This window comes from Geotrypetes seraphini, chromosome 16 (assembly GCF_902459505.1).
Source record: "Geotrypetes seraphini chromosome 16, aGeoSer1.1, whole genome shotgun sequence".
In the NCBI taxonomy this organism is placed as follows: Eukaryota; Metazoa; Chordata; class Amphibia; order Gymnophiona; family Dermophiidae; genus Geotrypetes; species Geotrypetes seraphini.
Genome location: NC_047099.1, coordinates 251,581 through 272,061, shown reverse-complemented (window position 1 = coordinate 272,061; position 20,481 = coordinate 251,581). Strand labels below are relative to the sequence as shown.

Below are 20,481 nucleotides of genomic sequence, written 5' to 3'. Positions count from 1 at the left end.
ACAGACACAAAGGGCCAAGCCTTTCATACAAGTATACCAAGGAGGCAGCAAACAGGCAGAGGGAGAGAGGACACCAGCGGCTGGTAGAGAACGAGAGGACACCAGCAGCAGGTAAAGAGAGATACCAGCACAGAACACCAACACAGAGAGAGAGGACACCAACACAGAGAGAGAGTCAGGGAAGACACCAGCAGCAGATAGGGAGAGAGAAAGGGCAGACACAAGTCACAAGTAATCTCAACTGGTATCTTAAATTAGGAACAACAATGGAAGCAGAGAGAAGCCAGAAGATGAGTTTTCCAGTGTTCTGCACAGACTGTCATATGTATGACTATCTCCCCTCGGGGAGACAGTCATATGTATGCAGTCGGTGTCAGGAGCTGAAAAGCTTGAAGAAGGAGGTCAAGCGACTAGAGGACAGGATACAGGCGCTAGAAGGTTTTCACATCACGGAGAGACACATTGAGGAGGAAGTCAGGGAACTCGAGAGATTCATTGAAGAGGCATACAGGACGAAGGTGGAGGAGAACGAACTTCAGATGAAAGAAGAAGCTACACGGATACCAACATGCAAGGGAGAGCAAGAAGATTACCTCAAAGATGACACCCACAGAGGACTACCGCAAGAGGGGGAGATTTTGGCTAGTTGAGGCCCAGAAGTGGAAAGAGTGAAGCACATTGAGGACATTGACCTGAGACCGAAGCGAAACCTGAAGAAGGGGAAGTCAGCGATCCTAGTGGGAGACTCAATCCTTAGGCATGTGGACAGCCACATAGCAGGAGGAAGAGAGGACCGACTGGTGACCTGCCTTCCAGGAGCAAGAACCAAGGACATCGTGGACAAAATTGAAATGATACTGGAAGGGGCGGAGACAGAAGAGACCGCTGTAGTGATCCACATCGGGCGAATGATGTCAGCAGGAGAGACTACAAAAGAAGCATGCTACTAGAACAGTTCAAGATTCTGGGAAGGAAGCTGAGGATGAGGGCCCAGAAGATAATGTTCTCAGAGATCCTACCAGTACCGAGGGCAGATGTGAAAAGGCAGGAGGAACTACAATCAATAAATGCGTGGATGAGAAGATGGTGCGAGGAAAAAGGATTCCACTTCGTGAGGAACTGGATGGCGTTTTGGGGCAAGAGCAAGCTCTACAGGAAAGATGGACTCCACCTGAGCGCAGCGGGAACTAAACTCCTAGCAAACAACGTCAAGAGAGGAATAGACCTGGCTTTAAACTAAGAAGAAGGGGAAAGCCGACAGTTGACCTAGGGTCGACAATTCGGAAAACGGTATCCTGTGAAGATACTGAGGGGAAAAATGGCTGTGAAGAAACAATGGATAAATTGCAGGAGTCGACTAACCCAGAAGAGGTTACAATGTTTACAGCAAAAGAAAAGAAATTAAGGACCGAAGCACAGGGAAAGGAAAGGAGGACAACAAAATACCAAGATCTAAATTGCATATATGCTAATGCAAGGAGCCTAAGAAACAAAATGGGGGAACTAGAAGCCGTGGTCGATGCAGAAGACATCGACATCATTGGAATCTCTGAAACATGGTGGAATGAGGAAAGCAAATGGGATACAGCACTGCCGGGATACAAGCTCTATCGCCAGGACAGGTCAGGACAAAAAGGAGGTGGAATAGCCCTGTACATAAAAGAAAGCATACAATCCACAAGAATGGACATAGCAGAGACGACCAACAAGCTGGAATCTCTATGGGTTAAAATACCGGGAAGGAAAGGTCCTGAAATAAAGATGGGCCTATATTATCGCCCACCCGGGCAAACCGGAGATATCGATGAGGAAATGGAAGCCGAGATGAAGCGAGAATGCAAAAGTGGCAACACGGTTATTATGGGAGACTTCAACTACCCCGGGATAGACTGGAGGCTTGGAAGCTCGAAATGCACTAGGGAGACAAAATTCCTGGAAGCCACACAAGATTGCTTCATGGAGCAGCTTGTTAGAGAACCGACGAGAGGAAATGCCACTCTGGATCTAATCCTAAATGGGTTAAGAGGACCTGCAAAGGACGTTGAAGTAGTGGGGACGTTGGGAAACAGCGATCATAATATGATCAAGTTCAAGGTTGAGGTAGGAATATCAAAAGGCAAGAGATCCATAGCGACAACCTTTAACTTCAAGAAAGGAAACTACGAAGCAATGAGGGAATTGGTAAGGAAGAAACTTAGGAACACTTCCAAAACATGGCTAACGGTAAATCATGCCTGGTCCTTCTTCAGGGATATGGTGAACGAGGTGCAAAATCTGTATATCCCCAGATTCAGGAAGGGGTGCAAAAAGAATCGAACAAAAGACCCGGCGTGGATAACCAAAACAGTGAAGGAAGCGATAGGCAATAAGAAAAATTCATTCAAGAAATGGAAAAAGGACAAATCAGAGGGGAACTGGAAAGAGCACAAGAAGTATCAAAAAGAATGTCACCTTGAGGTTCGGAAAGCTAAAAGAGAGTATGAAGAAAGGCTAGCCAGGGAAGCAAGAAATTTCAAACCGTTCTTCAGATATGTTAAAGGGAAGCAGCCAGCTAGAGAGGAAGTGGGACCGCTTGACGACGGAGACAGGAAGGGAGTGGTGAAGGAGGAGAAGGTAGTGGCAGAAAGGCTTAACATGTTCTTCTCGTCTGTATTTACTAACGAAAACACGACCAACATGCCGGAACCTGAGCAATTCTTCAACGGAAGTCAAGCAGAAAAATTAACATTCATAGAAGTGAGCATTGAGGACGTTCGCAGGCAGATAGAAAAACTGAAAACTGACAAATCCCCGGGTCTGGATGGCATACATCCAAGGGTTCTGAAGGAATTAAAGGAGGAGATAGCGGAACTACTGCAGCAAATTTGCAACTTATCCCTGAAAACAGGCGAGATCCCGGAGGATTGGAAGATAGCCAACGTTACGCCCATCTTTAAAAAGGGATCAAGAGGTGAGCCTGACTTCAGTTCCTGGGAAAATGGCAGAAGCACTGATAAAAGAAAGCATTGATCAACATTTTGAAAAGCACGAACTTCTGATAGTCAGCCAGCATGGTTTCTGCAAGGGACGATCGTGCCAAACAAACTTATTGCACTTCTTCGAAGGGATTAACAAACAGATGGACAAAGGAGACCCCATTGACATCATATATCTAGATTTCCAAAAAGCCTTTGACAAGGTGCCCCATGAACGTCTACTCCTGAAACTGAAGAACCATGAGGTGGAAGGAGACGTACATAGATGGATCAGAAACTGGTTGGAGGGTAGAAAACAAAGGGTAGGAGTGAAGGGCCACTACTCCGACTGGAGGAGGGTCACGATTGGTGTCCCGCAGGGCTCGGTGCTCGGGCCGCTACTATTTAATATCTTCATAAATGATCTAGAAACAGGGACGAAGTGCGAGATAATAAAATTTGCGGACGACACTAAACTATTTAATGGAGCTCGGACTACAGAGGAATGTGAAGAATTGCAAAGGGACTTGAACAAACTAGAAGATTGGGCAACGAGATGGCAGATGAAGTTCAACGTTGAGAAATGTAAGGTATTACATGTGGGGAGCAGAAACTCGAGGTACAACTATACAATGGGAGGGATATTATTGAATAAGAGTACCCAGGAAAGGGACTTGGGGGTATTGGTGGACATGACAATGAAGCTGACGGCACAGTGTGCAGCGGCCGCTAAGAGAGCGAATAGAATGCTTGGTATAACCATTCCCCGGTCTTATGGCCTCTTATTGTTGGGTGACATGGAGGACGTATCCGCCGCAGGCTTTACCAAACCGTATCAGAAGTTTTTGTACACTGCACTCTTAATGGTGAAGAAGCTGTTGCTTTTACATTGGGTGGGGCCTGAGTCCGCATCCTTCACCCAATGGCTCCACCGCATGCGGGAGCTCGCTGCTTTTGAAGTTCAATCCCAATCGGCATCTACTGGACGTGATAGGGTAGTATATGTTTCCCTGTGGAGAGCGTTTCAAGTTGCGGCTGACTCCGCAGCTCCCAGAGCCCTGCCTTGAATATGGTCCCCTTTTTTAGGTATGGGCGGCTCCTTGATTGGGGCTTGCTCTGGCCTACTTGCCCGCGACTCTCGAGATCGGTTGATTGTGGTATGTCTGTTGAGTGCTAGGCGGGTGGCTGTTGTGAAATGTGTGGATTGTTTGTGATGTCTGTTGGATGGATGGGTGATTGAGGGGTGAGGGGTTTCTAATAATGACAAAAATGTTTTTGCAGTCTTTATTATCTTGAGGAGGGTCCTTTCGGGGGCGCCTTTTGAGACTCATTTTGGCGAGATTCTTCCTTTTCATTCCATCATTTGTATGTTCCTTCATGAGGCAGGCAGGCTTCTCCGCCCGCCCGACATCGGTCGAGGCACCGTTCTAAGCGTGCCTCACCGTTGAAGCAGCGGTTGGCTAAATGACCTAGAGACTCCCCTCCTAGGTGGGGTAGGTCACCGGGGCCGCACACCTTGAGATCCATCGAGGTATCGGCCCTAGGCGAGTCTGAGTCTCGACCTCGGCTGTCTTCCATGCCTCCTCAGTCTTCGAGTTGAGGCAGGTGAAGGTCCCCCTCCTTGCAGCCACGTCGGAAGGTCTCTTCTTTCCTGAGCTCACTGAGGGTTGCCCCCCGGGTCTCCATTCCTCGGACCCCGGGGTCCTCGCCTTCCAGGCAGACTAACCGAAAGCATTCATTGACGCCTCCCTTGTCTCTTAGCAGAGATTTCCTCAGTGTCCTTGCTTGTTGATACTGATGTGTCGGCACAGTATTCGAGGGAGGCCTCTCCCTCTTTCTCTGCTGCTCCAAAGTCCAGGTCCTCTTCACCCCTGGAAGGGCACTCTTTGGCTAAGACTTTATCCTTCACCAGATTCGTGGTGGACATGGGTAAGGCTCTTCAACTAGACCTCCGGTCTGAGTCCAGATATGCCCGGGAGTATTTGGAGGAGATGGAACTCCCTTATCCTTCGAAGGAATCCCTACGTCTCCCCTTGAATCCAGTCTTGAAGCAGACTTTCTTCCGATTTGGATACACCGTATGCTATTCCTGCCATACCATCCAAGATGGAATCTCGCTATCGAATGGTCCCGTGCAAGGGGTTTGAAAAGGCTCAGCTCTCCCACCAGTCCTTGGTTGTGGAGTCTTCCCTGAAGAAATCTAACTCCTCCAAGGTCTACCGGCTGTCCCGCCGGGCAGGGAAGGCTGTACGATGGACAAGTTTGGACGGCGCCTATACCAGAATTCGATGATGGCGAACCGAGTTCTTTATTACAATTTCAATTTTACTTCCTATCTCAAGCACTGCATCAAATCTATGCCGTCTTACCAGGATGATTTGGCTGCCCACTGCTGGACGGACTTCCGCCGGCTTCAGAATACGCTGTCGCAGATTCCCTGTATGTGCTCCAGGCTACTTATGATACCTTTGAACTTTCCTCGAGGCCTGGCTCCGCATCGTTGACATGGACCCGAATCTGCAGGACCGCCTGGCAAATCTCCCGTGCTTGGGCAACGAGCTTTTCGATGACTCCATCGAGGTGGCCACAAAACGCCTCTCTGAGCATGAACGTTCCTTCCCCTTCTTGGTCAGACCCAAGGAGAAACCTACTCCTCCTAATTTGTACAAGTTACAACCCAGGCGCTATCCCCAGAAGTCTACACCGGCTTTTTCCTGCCCGCCGTCCAGGCGTCAACATTAGCAGCGGGCCCCACAGAAGCCTCAGGCCCCTGCGGCAGCTAAACCCGCGCCATCCTTTTGACAATCATGGGGTGAGCATACCACCCCCTCTTGTCATCGTGCCTTCCCCTCTACCCATCGGAGGCCATCTCAACTTTTTTTGTCCCTAGTGGGAACTAATTACATCGGACAACTGGGTCCTCTCCGTCATCCAAGAGGGATACTCCCTTCAGTTCCTGGCGGTGCCTCCGGACCTGACTCCAAGAGAGTGTCCTTCCAACAGGTCGCAACTTCCCCTTCTTCTTCAGGAGGCTCAAGCCCTCCTCCGCCTTCGGGCGGTGGAGGAGGTCCCTTTGCGTCAGTAGGGCACCGGAACTTTCTAGTCCCCAAGAAGACCGGGGACCTTCGTCCTATCCTGGACCTCAGGGTGCATGCTCTCTCTTCCCACGTTGTATCCCCTGATGGACGAGGGGGACTGGTTATGCTCACTGGATCTCAAAGAGGCCTACACTCACATCCCGATTCATCCGACCTTTTGCAGATTTCTTCGATTTCATGTGGGAGACCTCCATCTACAGTATCGAGTCCTCCCGTTCGGCCTTGCATTTTCCCCGAGGGTCTTCACCAAGTGCCTCGTGGTGGTGGCAGTGGCCCTGCGGACGCAGGGGCTTCAAGTGTTCCTGTACCTCGACGACTGGCTCATCAAAGCACCGTTCAGGCCGGAGGTTATTGCAGCGACCCGATGGACTATTACGTTCTTTCAGCGTCTGGTCAACTTCCCCAAGTCCCAGTTGTGTCCCTCTCAGACTCTGCAGTTCATAGGAGCGGTGCTGGACACGGTTCGCCTCTGTTCTTTTCTGCCTCAGCCTTGTCTGGACGCCCTCATTCACTTATGCCAGAGGATCTCCCTTCAGTCGACGGTTTCGGCCAAGCATATGATTCTGCTGGGGCACATGGCCTCCACCGTTCATGTGATTCCTTTTGCCAGACTTCACCTCCGAGTTCCTCAGTGGACCCTGGCTTCCCAGTAGAGATAGGACCGGGATCCCGCCTCTCAATAATTTGCGGTGATTCCCTCTTTGAAGCGATTGCTCCGCTGGTGGATGCTCTCTTCCAATCTTTCCAGAGGTTTTCTTTTTCACGCGCCCCGCCGCAGAAGGTCCTAACAATGGACTCCTCTGCGTATGCCTGGGGGGCTCACCTCGACGGTCTCCGTACTCGGGATCTTTGGTCGAGCGCTGTCTATCGCTGCCACATCAACCTGCTTTAGCTTTGGGCCATTTACAATGCTTTGGTAGCCTTTCGGCATTTGCTTTAGGATCGCGTGGTCCTGGTGCGCACAGACAACCAGGTGGCGATGTATTATGTGAACAAGCAGGGGTACAGGATCCCTGTCTCTTTGCCGGGAAGCTCTTTGGCTCTGGGAGTGGGCGATACGTCACAACATCTTTCTCCGAGCGGTCTACATCAAGGGCTGGCAGAACTGCCTGGCGGACAAATTGAGCCACCTTCTCCAACCACACGAGTGGTCGCTCCATTCCTCCACTCTGTGCCAGGTGTTTGCTCGATGGGAGACGCTGCAGATAGATTTGTTTGCCTCACCCGTCAACCACAAGTTGCCTCGCTTCTGTTCCAGGATTTACCTCCCGGATCATCTCGAGACGGATGCTTTCATTCTGGATTGGACGGACCAGTTCCTCTATGCTTTTCCTCCATTTCCTCTGATTCTGAAGACTCTCGTCCAGCTCAAGTCGGTCCACGCCACCATGATTTTGATAGCTCCTCGGTGGCCCAGACAGCTGTGGTTCTCCCTTCTTCTTCGACTCAGTGTCAGGAAGCCTCTGCTTCTGCCTGTGTTTCCTTCTCTGCTGTCTCAGTCAGAGTTTGCTGCTGCATCCCAATTTACAGTCTCTACACTTAACAGCTTGGTTCCTCTCCACATGACTTCTCCTTCAGTTTTTCTCAGTCGGTGAGGGATGTTCGCGAGGCCTTTCGGAAGAGTTCCACTCAACAATGTTACTCCCAGAAATGGACTAGATTTTCTGCGTGGTGTGCTACGCATCGCATGGAGCCGCTATCTGCCTCCTTGTCTTCCGTGCTGGATTATCTGCTGCACTTGTCTCGGTCTGGTCTCAAATCGACATCTATTCGAGTCCACCTCAGTGCGATTGCTGCCTTTCATCAGCCACTTGATGGGAAACCGCTCTTGGTCCATCCGGTGGTTTCCCGATTTATGAAGGGCCTCTTCAATGTCCATCCTCCACTCAAGCCTCCCCCGGTGGTTTGGGATCTTAATGTGGTTCTGGCTCAATTGATGAAACCTCCATTTGAACCCATTGATAAGGCTCATCTGAAGTATCTCACTTGGAAGATGGTGTTCCTGATTGCCCTCACATCTGCTCGCAGAGTCAGTGAGCTGCAAGCTCTGGTTGCGGACCCACCTTTTACTGTTTTTCATTATGACAAGGTGGTCCTTCATACTCATCCTAAGTTCTTGCCTAAAGTGGTTTCGGATTTCCACCTTAACCAGTCCATTGTTCTTCCAGTGTTTTTTCTTAAGCCCCATTCTCATCCTGGAGAGGTGGCGCTTCACACTCTTAACTGTAAGAGGGCGTTGGCTTTCTACTTGCAACGCACTCAAACTCATCAGACAGCTCCTCAACTCTTCATTTCTTTTGATCCAAATCGGTTGGGGCGTCCTGTTTACAAGTGCACCTTGTCCAACTGGTTAGTGGCTTGTATTTCCTTCTGCTATGCTCAGGCTGGTCTCTCGCTGCAGGGTCGAGTCATGGGGTATAAAGTCAAAGCGATGGCGACTTCTGTCGCTTTCCTCAGGTCCACGTCTATTGAGGAGATCTGCAAGGCTGCCACTTGGTCCTCGGTTCATACCTTCACCTCTCACTACTGTCTGGATTCTTTTTCCAGATGCGACGGCCAGTTTTGCTGGCTGGTTTTGCGTAATCTGTTTTCCTAAATTGCCAACTCTCCCACCGTCCCATCCTGGTTAGCTTGGAGGTCACCCACATGTAGAGAATATCTGCCTGCTGTCCCTGGTTAACACCTGTTACGGTAAGTAACTGTGCTTTATGTGCCAAGGATTGTTGCATATAGGGGGGGGCTTAAAACTTTCTCTTGGATAGAGCACTCAGTGCAGTCAGATGTACAGCCTTATCAGTAAGGGAAAGTCCTTTTGGAAAACTGCCCTCTGCTAACTGACTGAGGGGCCGATGCAGAAAGCTCACACAGGTTAGCGTAATGTTGCTCAGTGTTTTGTACAGAAGACATGTCTGTCTGAATCCACACACTGACGCCGTCTCGAAGTGTATTAAAATTAAACTGATGGGTATTTGGTTCTGATGCATGGAGGCAGGAATTTAAGGACACATCAGAGGAGGGTAGGTTCAGTATTCTGTAGTATGTGTGAGGATTTAATGCCTGTTTCTTCTTTTTGGCGTGACATTTCGGTGCACAGGTCCAAGAGAAAATTTTCTATGTGCATATGCTGGAATGTTCTGCATCTTGAGAAAACCAAAAAAACTCTGTGGAGTGACGATGTTCCTAAATGGACTTGAAAATGTTCCCCACAGCTTTTTGAGATGCCTCTGTGTATCCTCAGAATAACATTCTAGCAAATGTGCATGGCATAAGCAATCCTTGGTGCAGAACCTCAAGCATGTGCTCACTCTGATTAGTGCACAAGTTAGGTGTACTTCAGATTTGCAAATGATTAGCTTGGTGCTCTCACATGCAGCTTTCTGAAAGTACATTCAGGTGTCCGTGGAAGGTGCACTATTTGCCTATTAAAAAAGAGGTTTTCCTAGGGGTGCTTGTTTAGGTTTGGGAATAACTACAACAGTTGCTTTCCCCTCTCCCTCGATGCAAATGCACAGGTACTTCTAGTGTATACACATTCCATTAGTGAATTCTCAAAGATCATGCATTAAAAGCATCCATGCTCCTTGCAGCTCTATGTGTTCCCTTGGTGTTGGCTAACTTCCTGGTTACCGTATATACTCAAATGTAAACAGATACTTCTTTTATTCCAAAAAAGGTTGACTTGAATATAAACCAGGGAAGGGGGGGGGGTTAATATTCGCGTGCAGTGCCTTGTCCTGCCCTCCTCCCTTAATGCTCTGCATCCAGTCCACTCACTCGCTCCCTCCCCTGCCCTGTATATCTCTGCACCCAGCCCCACTCCCTCCCTGCCAGGTTCTGTACCCTGTGCCCCTCTCTCCTGATGACTTGCAGGCCTCTACCAGAACTCACTAATGACAATCCGGAAAATGGTAAAGACCCTCCTCTTCAACTAAAGTCACCCTCAGTCTACACCCAATCCCTTAAACCCCACCTCTACCCTTCTTTCTCCATTCTAATCTTCTGCCTAAATTTCTGTATAGTCCACTCTCAGCCTATACTCAAATAACTTGTATCTAAACTAAACTAAACTAATTATATTTAAACTACTGTTCTTAATTTGCTGTATAGTCCCTATATTTACACTGCTGCACAGTCTCGTATGTCCAAGTATTTAAATCTATTGTATAATCTTGTATGTCCAATTCACTCCATTGTGAATGTTTTCTTGTAAACCGTTCTGAGCTACTGGGAGGACGGGATAAAAATCTAAATAAATTAAATAAATAAATAGTGGTGGCTGGAACAGGAGGGATCCCTCTCGCCTCCTGTCCCAGCCGTGTACTTTTAGTATCCCTGGTGGTCCAGCGGTGAATTGCTGCAGGAGTGAACTTCCTTCACTCCTGCCCGCACAGAGTCACTAGCTGGGACTGTGAGAACTCGGCAGCCAAGCTGCTGAGCAAGCAGGAGGAAGGAACGTCACTCCCGCAGCAATTCACCGCTGGACCACCAGGTCTCAAAGCAAGCCTGGCAGCGGCCTGCAACAGGTTTGGGAGGGGGGCAGGTCAGTGCTGACCCGAATATAAACCGAGACCCCCATTTTTTTTGGCCCAAAAATCTCGGTTTATATTTGAGTATATACGGTATTTTGAGAATTATCCTTGTCTCTGTGTACGCCTCTCATCTGTAGAGGAATGACTGCTGCTTTAATTTCATCCCATCACATATATTAATGTAATCATAAGCACATGTCTCTCTCCTTTCTCCCTCCCTTCTTTCTTTCATTTATTCGTCCTCTTTCAACACTGTCTATGTCTTTCACTTCCATGCTACCCTGCCTGTTTCACTTCCTTCACCACCCTCGGTATCTCTCCAGTCTTTCAACTTGTCTCCGATTAAGGTCCCTGCAATGGGCAGGAAACGGGAGCGGGAGCGTAAGCCAGCCAGTGATGAAGAGACATCTATCTCTGAGAGTGAGACCTCCCGGAAACCAGAGGAAGAGGAGGAGGAGAGCACAGCTCTGAGCATCAATGAAGAAATGCAGAAAATGTTAAACCAGCTGTGAGTATACAGCACCCTCCTTCTTGGAAAGGTTGGGATTACAAAAGGAGGTTGCTCATACTTAGCACCCCTGCACCATATATTCCCTGAAGTATCTCTTTTTGAAAGAGGGACTACAGGAGTTATGAGCTCCTGCACCATTCCCTGCAGTGCCACCTTCTGTGTGATGCTGGGAATGCAGGAACTGTGAATTCCCCCACCTCTACAACACCATCTGTTGGGAGAAGCTGGGACTGCAGGATGGGACTTGAGAATTTATTCCTGATTATTCTCTTTCCCTGCAGGAGAGATTATGATTTTGAAGATGACTGTGACAGTCTGACATGGGAAGAGACTGAAGAGACACTCTTGTTGTGGGAAGATTTCTCTGGCTATGCTATGGTGGCAGTTGAGAACCAGGGAGAGGTAGCCACAGTATAAGAAAGGGTGAAAGACAAAACACCCTTCCTAACTTTCTCGTTCTGACTTCCCTGTTTCTGTCTCTCACTGTCCATTTCTCTCTCTTTCTGCTTCAATTTCCAAGATGCAAATGAAGGGCACTTAATTAGTACAACAATTTTACATGTTGCCAAATTATTCATGCAGATTAAAAGGAGAAAAATGTATATTCAGAAATAAAAACATGCAGACAAAACGGAACAAAAAAAAAAAAATCCAAAATGCAAGCTAGAAGCAGAAATGTGTTTCCTCTTGTCCAAAGAGAGACACATTCCCCAAAGAAAACCAAAAGAATGAGCAGCAAAATCTGTGAGTTAGAACCAGAATTTGGACCAACACGAGAACCTAGAATTTAGTGCGGAAGGGAAAGCTTCTAGGTTTTGGAGCTGTCTAGATTGTCTCTACTTAGATTCTGGCTTTGCCCTGGAACAGGATCCTACAGGTTTTGCTTTTCCAGCTGCTTCTCCTCATTAACACACAGATTTCCTCCTCATTCTTTGGATTTTGGGAATGCAGTTCCCAGTTCTAGTTCTGGGCTCTTGGAGTTTCCAGATTGGTGGTTGTCTGCATGTTTCTCATTTCTGATCACTAATCTTGATTTGGTGAGGGTTAGTTCTTGCTCTGCTCTTTGACTGTATTTGTTTTCTGCTAACTTGCAACTTTTGACACTGTCAGAGTTGTAGTTGTGTCCAGGCACTTGCATCCAGGGTTTTTTTGGTGGTGGTGATAGGAATGCCCCAGGTGATCATTTATTTATTTAATTCTATTTCTATCCCGTCCTCCCAGTAGCTCAGAACGGGTTACAAGCAAACATTCACAGTGGAATACATTTGGACAGTACAAAGACTATACAGCAACTTGAGGGGTACAGATAGGAGTAGAGGTAAGTTATAGGGAGAGGATTAGAGGCAGTAGAAAAATTAGACAGGGGCACTGTTCAGGCAATTAGGCCTGATGGGCAAGACGGACCTCTGGTCTGCCTCAGCGGAGGCAACTTCTTATGTTCTTACCAGTGGTCCATCACACCCAGCAGTCCGCTCATGCGGCAGCCCCCAGGTCAAAGACCAGTGCCCTAACTGAGACCAGAATGGAGAAGTGAGTGCAGGAGGAAGGGGGAATTTTAGGGGGCGATGGGGGTTGATTGCAGTTGGAATTTTAGTTGAAGAGGAGGGTCTTTACCGCTTTCCAGAAGGTCATCAATGTGTTCTGTAATCTGATTTGCAGGGGGGAGTTGGTTCCAGAGTTGGGGGATGAAGTGGCTGTAGGAGCGTTTGCGGGCAGTTTCTGACAGGAGAGACCTTCCTGGGGAGATGCATAGGTGTTTCTCCGTTTCGGAGTGGAGGAGGCGGGTGGGGATGTATAGGGTTAGCTTGGGGGGGAAGGAGTGGAGTAAATTATTTTATGCACTATTACCAGGGCCTTGAATGCGCAGTGTTGGTTGATTGGAAGCCAGTGCTCTGCGCGGATAGCTGGGGAGATGGGGGTTGCGGTATTTGAGGCTGTGTAGGAGGCGGATTGCTGCATTTTGTACATGCTGGAGGCGTTTCAGATCTTTTTTGACCACTCCATTAAATAGGGAGTTGCAGTAATCAACAACAACATCAACGTAGGTGCCATAAGACATGTCAATTAGAACCGGACGTATACCAGAAGACTGGAAGATAATAATAATAATAATAACTTTATTTTTGTATACCGCATTACCATGGAAGTTCTATGTGGTTAACAGATGAAGAGACTGTACATTACAGCGAAGTTGCACTTTTTTTTTTTTGACATAGCTACATTTACATTTTCGGCAACGCTACATTTACGGTGTAGTTATTTTTCAGGTCGGTTACAATTGCAGAGAAGTTACATTTGCTGTAAGTTGCATATATATAGCGGAGTTCATACAGTAGTGTTACATACGGCGGTGATATATACTGTGGAGTTCGATAAAGCAGAGCAGAGGCATTTAGTAAGGGAGGTAACGAAGAAGGGGTGATTAGTTGGATAGGGTGATCCCATTTTGTTAAGCCATTTGGTGGCTGACAGGATTGGAGGAGTCAAAAGTCTGAGGTAAGTCAAGGTCCGAGGAGGAGGCAAGGAAGAGGGGGGGAGAAGTTAGAGGAATTTATCAAAAAGGTAGGTTTTGATTGACTTCCTGAACATTTGGTAGGGGGGGAATTGGAGATGAGTGCTGTGAGGCATTTGTTCCATTTGCCCGCTTGGAATGCAAGGGATCTGTCGAGAAATTTCTTGTAGAGGCAGCCTTTCAGGGAAGGAAAGGAGAACAGGTAGGTGTTTCGTGTACGAGAGGGGCCAGCAATTTCAAGGTGCTCGGATAGGTAGATTGGAGAAGAGCCTACTAGGGTTTTGAAGCAGAGGCAGGCGAATTTGAAGATGATACTTGCCTCCACCCACGTCATCCCAATCTTCAAATAAGGATCAAGAGGAGAACCGGGAAACTATAGACCTGTGAATCTCACATTGGTCCCTAGGAAAATGGTCAAGGCTTTGATTAAAGATAGCATACTCCAGCATCTGGATACCCATGACCTGCTGAGAGGTAGCATGGATTCAGGAAAGGGAAGTCGTGCTTGACGAACTTACTTCAGTTTTTCGAGACGGTGAACAAACAAGTCGATAGTGGAGAACCGGTGGACATAATATACTTGGACTTCCAGAAAGCGTTTTACAAAGTACCACACGAGAGACTTCTCAGAAAACTACAAAGTCATGGAATAGAAGGGGATATACTAAGATGGATAGGAAAATGGCTGGAAAACAAGACAGAGAGTGGGCATAAATGGGAAGTACTGGGACTGGAAGAAAGTAACTAGCGGTGTGTCTCAGGGCTCGGTTCTTGGGCCTATCTTATTCAATATCTTCGTAAATGACCTGGAAAAAGAAACAACCAGTCTTATCATCAAGTTTGCAGATGACACAAAGCTATGCCGGGCAATCAGGTCACAAAATGACATCGAGGAACTCCAGAGAGATTTGAACTAACTTGAGAGATGGGCAGAGAATTGGCAGATGAGTTTTAATGTAGAAAAATGCAAAGTGATGCACCTGGGCAGGAAAAACAAGGAGCATGAGTATAAGCTGTTCAGGTATAACATTGGGGAAGAGCGAACAAGAAAAGGACCTGGGGGTACTGATAGACAGGAACCTGAAGCCGTCGGCTCAATGCTCAGCGGCGGCAAAGAAAGCAAACAGGATGTTAGGCATGATAAAGAAGGGAATCACGAGTAGATCGAAGGAGGTCATAATGCCGCTTTATAGAGCAATGGTTAGACCACACTTGGAGTACTGTGTCCAACACCTGAAGAAGGATATAACACTGCTGGAGAGGGTGCAGAGGCGAGTGACGAAGCTAGTAAAAGGTATGGAAAACTTGAGCTACAAAGATCGCCTCAGAAAACTGGGATTATTCACCCTCAAGAAGAGAAGACTGAGAGGGGATCTGATAGAGACTTTTAAAATACTAAAAGGAATAGACAAAATGGAGCAAGCTCACTCACCAGCAGGGGGAAAGGATGGTGAGTAAGAAGCAACGTTATTCACATTGTCTAATGTGACTCGGACTCGGACAAGAGGTCATGGACTGAAGCTGAGAGGGGACACGGCCAGGACAAATGTCGGAAAATTCTGCTTCGCACAGCGAGTAGTGAGCGCCTGGAACTCTCTCCCAGAGGAGGTGGTGGAGGAAACTACCATTCTAGGATTTAAGGAAAAATTGGACGCACATCTTGCAGGACACATTGAGGGATACGAGTGACTAAGGTATTCGCCAGGGTACGCCTGGCTGAGCCTCCGCGTGTGCGGATCACCGGACTGGATGGACCCCAGGTCTGATCCGGTGCAGGCATTTCTTATGTTCTTATAAGACGGTAAAAGGGGCCAAAAGAGACTACGAGGAAAAAATAGCCAAGGAGGTGAAAAACTTCAAGCCATTCTTTCGATACATAAAGGGGAAACGACCCGCGAAGGAAGCGGTGGGTCCGTTGGATGACCGTGGAATAAAGAGAGTGCTAAAGGAAGATAAAGAAATCGCCGACAAACTGAACACATTTTTTTCCATCTGTATTTACCGAAGAGGATATGCGCAACATACCGGAACCCACCAGGCTCTATGCTGGAAATGAAGAAGGGAAACTGACAGGGCTGACAGTCAGTCTAGAAGAGGTATACAGGCAGATTCATAGGCTAAAGAGCGATAAATCCCCGGGACTGGATGGCATCCATCCGAGAGTCATCAAGGAACTGAAAGGGACTATAGCTGAACTGCTTCAACTAGTAGCCAACCTGTCTATCAAATCGGGAAAGATTCCGGAAGACTGGAAGGTGGCAAATGTTATGCCGATCTTCAAAAAGGGTTCGAGGGGAGATCCGGGAAACTACAGACCGGTGAGTTTAACCTCGGTACCTGGAAAGATGGTAGAGGCACTGATAAAGGACCGTATCATTGATCATCTTGACGGACACGGTCTGATGAGGACCAGCCAGCATGGTTTCAGCAAAGGCAGGTCTTGTCTGATGAACTTCATGCACTTTTTCGAGAGAGTGAACAGGCAGATAGACATGGGCGACCCAGTCGACATTGTATATCTGGATTTTCAGAAGGCGTTTGACAAGGTTCCTCATGAACGACTACTTAGGAAAATTGCGAGTCATGGAATCGAGGGTGAAATACTCACGTGGATTAAAAACTGGCTGGAGCATAGGAAAGAGAGAGTGGGGGAAAATGGACAATACTCGGACTGGAAGAGCGTGACCAGTGGGGGCCGCAGGGCTCGGTGCTTGAACCCGTGCTCTTCAACATCTTTATAAACGATCTGGATATTGGTACAACAAGTGAAGTGATTAAATTTGCGGATGATATTCAGAGTAATGAAGACACAGGGGGATTGTGAAGATCTGCAACGTGACATAATCAAGCTTGAGAAATAGGCATCGACATGGCAAATGAGGTTCAACGTGGTTAAATGTAAAGTGATGCATGTCGGGAACAAAAATCTCAGGATGTCTGGGGCGATACTTGGAGAGACCTCCCAGGAAAGAGACTTGGGAGTTCTGATTGACAAGTCGATGAAGCCGTCTGCACAATGTGCGGCGGCGGCAAAAAGGTCGAACAGAATGCTAGGAATGATTAAGAAGGGGATCATGAACAGATCGGAGAGGGTCATCATGCCGCTGTACCGGGCCATGGTACGCCCTCACCTGGAATACTGTGTCCAGCGCTGGTCACCATACATGAAGAAGGACAAGGTACTACTCGGAAGGGTCCAGAGAAGAGCAACTAAAATGGTTAAGGAGCTAGAGGAGTTGCCGTACAGTGAGAGAATGGAGAAACTGGGCCTCTTCTCCCTTGAAAATACTGAAGGGAATATACTTAGTAGAAAAAGACTGTTCACCCTCTCCAAGGTAGGGAGAACGAAAGGGCATTCTCTAAAGTTGAAAGGGGATAGATTCCGTACAAACCTAAGGAAATTCTTCTTCACCCAGAGAGTGGTGGAAAGCTGGAACACTCTTCCGGAGTCTGTTATAGGAGAAAACACCCTCCAGGGTTTCAAGACGAAGTTGGACAAGTTCCTGCTAAACTGGAAAGTACGCAGTTGAGGCTGGACTCATTTAGAGCACTGGTCTTTGACCTGAGGGCCGCCGCATGAGCGGACTGTTGGGCAGGATGGACCACTAGTCTGACCCAGCAGCGGCATTTCGTATGTTCTTAATCCATCCTGGAGAGAACATAGGTGTAGAGAAGTTGGGCTAGGTCTGGTTTGGAGATGTAGGCTTTGATCCATTTCAATTGACGGAGGTAGGAGGAGGAGGTGGAAACTACTTGAGATATGTGGGTGGACAGGTGGCCGTCTAAAGTTACTCCTAGGCTGTGCACCTGATTTGCTACTGTTAGTGAGGTGGATTCCCAGGATAGTGTTGGGCGTGTGTATTTGGTAGTTTTTTTCCTGATCCATAAAAGTTTGGTCTTGGAGGCAGGCGTTCAGCTGTAGTTTGTTGTTAGTTATCCAGGTTTTCTTGTCAGAAAGGCAGAGTTGGGGGTTGGCGATTTGGGATGATCAGTTTTCGCCTAGTGGGAGGAGTAGCTGGATGTCATCAGCTTAGGAGTGGATTTTAATGTTGCACTTCTGTGCTATATCGATGACAGGTCTGATGTAGAGGTTAAATAGGAGGGGGGATAGAAGGGCGCCTTGAGGAATACCGTATTTTGAAAGGTTTGGGGTCAGATTTCTGTGGCTCTAGTAGGACCGTTTGGGTTCTTTGGTGAAGGAAGGAGGAGAACCACTGGAGGGCAGAGTCCTTGATTCTGAGGTCACAGAATCTGGATAAGAGGAGGTGGAGGTCAAGTAGGGTCTTGAATCCAGTGTTTCTGGTGCGGTAATGTTACCGAGGGACCCCCAACCAGACATGGGGGAAGCATTGAATCTTGCTACTGTACTATTTGGGTTTCTGCCGGGTCCTGTGACCTGGGTTAGAGGGGACCATTGGTCTAACCCAATATGGCTGTTCTTATGCTCCAAGTCCACAATGAATTTGCATTTAGATTCACATTTGAGTTAGAAAATGATTATGTTGAAGCTGGGATGCCAGATAGAATTGGAAGTTTTTGTACAGTGCATAAAAAATGTAAATGTCCTCTGCTGAGGAGGAAGGGAGTGTTTTAACTGGTCAGTGAGGTGAGACTGGAACGTCACATCTTTAACCGGTCCAGTAAGGTATATGAGAGAGGAAGGGGGGAGTCAACTGGAAATTATCCCTCCTCCCCCACTTCAGGAGGGATATAAAGTGAGAATTTTGGGCCTCGGTTTATATTCAAGCCAACCCCCATCCCACACCCACCACGGTCCAGTGATTTGGACTTGTATACCACCTTTTGTAGTTATACAACCACACTCAAAGCGGTTTACATAACAGGTACATCAAGCATTTTCCCTGCCTGTCCCGGTGGCCTCACAATCTGTCTAATGTACCTGAGGCAGTGGAGGATTAAGTGACTTGCCCAGGGTCACAAGGAGCAGCGGGGGGTTTGAACCCACAACCTTAGGGTGCTGAGGTCGTAGCTCTTAACCACTGCACCTCGAGGGAGCCAGAACTGCCAACAATCCCTCTCTCCCTCATGGCTACTTTCTGCTACTAGCTAACTAGCCCGCCCCTCCTGGTCCCCTGCAAGGTCCAGCGGTGAGGTGGGGCAGAAGCAGTCCCTTTACGCTCCTGTCAGGCAGTCTCCATAGTGAAAAAATGGCAGCTGCGAGATCCCAGAGCAACCTTCGTGAGACTGTACCATGAAAGAGATATAGCGAAATTAGAAAAGGTACAGAGAAGGGCTACGAAAATAATAAAAGGGATGGGGTGACTTCCCTATGAGGAGAGGCTAAAGCAGCTAGGGCTCTTCAGCCTGGAGAAGAGACGGCTCAGGGGTGATATGATAGAAGTCTATAAAATACTGATTGTAGTGGAAAGGGTAGATGTGAATCGCTTGTTCACTCTTTCCAAAAATACTAGGACTAGGGGACATGCGATGAAGCTACTAAGTAGTAGATTTAAAACAGACCGGAGAAACTATTTCTTCACACAAGGTGAAATTAAACTCTGGAATTTGTTGCCAGAGAATGTGGTGAGATCAGTTAGCTTAGCAGGGTTTAAAAAGTGTTTGGCTAATTTCCTAAAAGAGAAGTCTATAGGCCATTATTAAGATGGACTTGGGGAAATCTACTGCTTATTCCTAGGATAAGCAGCATAAAATCTGTTTACTACTTGGGACCTGTTTTAAACAGGATACTGGGCTTGATGGACCCAGTACGGCAACTCTTATGTTTTTAATTTGGTAATAGTGTGTGCAAATTCTTGGAGTGCTCATGATCTGCCCTCGCACGCCCACACCCCCTTTTTAGATCCACACACAAGAATTGATGTGCAGACCTTTATGTAATAAGCTCTTAGCAAAATGTGGGCAGACCGAATAGGCCATTTGTTCTTTATCTGCCATCATGTTTCTATAACCATAAAGCTCTATGACCTCACAATGCAGGTGGAAAGAGCCTTAGCCTATAGGAAGAGGAGATGCAAATGTTAAGAGCCTTAGCCAATAGGGAGAGGAGGAGACAGTGGATGCTACGGATGGGCCATTTGGCCTTTATCTGCCATCATGTTTCTATAACCATAAAGCTCTATGACCTCACAATGCAGGTGGAAAGAGCCTTAGCCTATAGGAAGAGGAGATGCAAATGTTAAGAGCCTTAGCCAATAGGGAGAGGAGGAGACAGTGGATGCTACGGATGGGCCATTTGGCCTTTATCTGCCATCATGTTTCTATAACCATAAAGCTCTATGACCTCACAATGCAGGTGTAAAGAGCCTTAGCCTATAGGAAGAGGAGATGCAAATGTTAAGAGCCTTAGCCAATAGGGAGAGGAGGAGACAGTGGATGCTACGGATGGGCCATTTGGCCTTTATCTGCCATCATGTTTCTATAACCATAAAGCTCTATGACCTCACAATGCAGGTGGAAAAAGCCTTAGCCTATAGGAAGAGGAGATGCAAATGTTAAGAGCCTTAGCCAATAGGGAGAGGAGGAGACAGTGGATGCTACGGATGGGCCATTTGGCCTTTATCTGCCATCATGTTTCTATAACCATAAAGCTCTATGACCTCACAATGCAGGTGTAAAGAGCCTTAGCCTATAGGAAGAGGAGATGCAAATGTTAAGAGCCTTAGCCAATAGGGAGAGGAGGAGACAGTGGATGCTACGGATGGGCCATTTGGCCTTTATCTGCCATCATGTTTCTATAACCATAAAGCTCTATGACCTCACAATGCAGGTGGAAAAAGCCTTAGCCTATAGGAAGAGGAGATGCAAATGTTAAGAGCCTTAGCCAATAGGGAGAGGAGGAGACAGTGGATGCTACGGATGGGCCATTTGGCCTTTATCTGCCATCATGTTTCTATAA

The 20,481-nt window shown here is 47.6% G+C and overlaps 1 protein-coding gene across 4 annotated transcripts in view; it reads left to right on the top strand.

Moving 5' to 3' along the window:
* The window catches only part of IFFO1 (intermediate filament family orphan 1), a 47,862-nt gene that overhangs the window by 20,875 nt on the left and 6,506 nt on the right, over positions 1-20,481 (top strand). For 2 of the 4 annotated variants that reach the window (XM_033925566.1, XM_033925564.1), the window contains exons 5-6: positions 10,905-11,089; positions 11,374-11,494. The exons of 1 other annotated variant lie outside the window; for it this stretch is intronic. In XM_033925566.1, the coding sequence (XP_033781457.1) occupies positions 10,905-11,089; positions 11,374-11,494 (306 nt within the window). The remainder of the gene's footprint in view (positions 1-10,904; positions 11,090-11,373; positions 11,495-20,481) is intronic. One more of the 4 variants, XM_033925567.1, reaches the window with a different exon arrangement.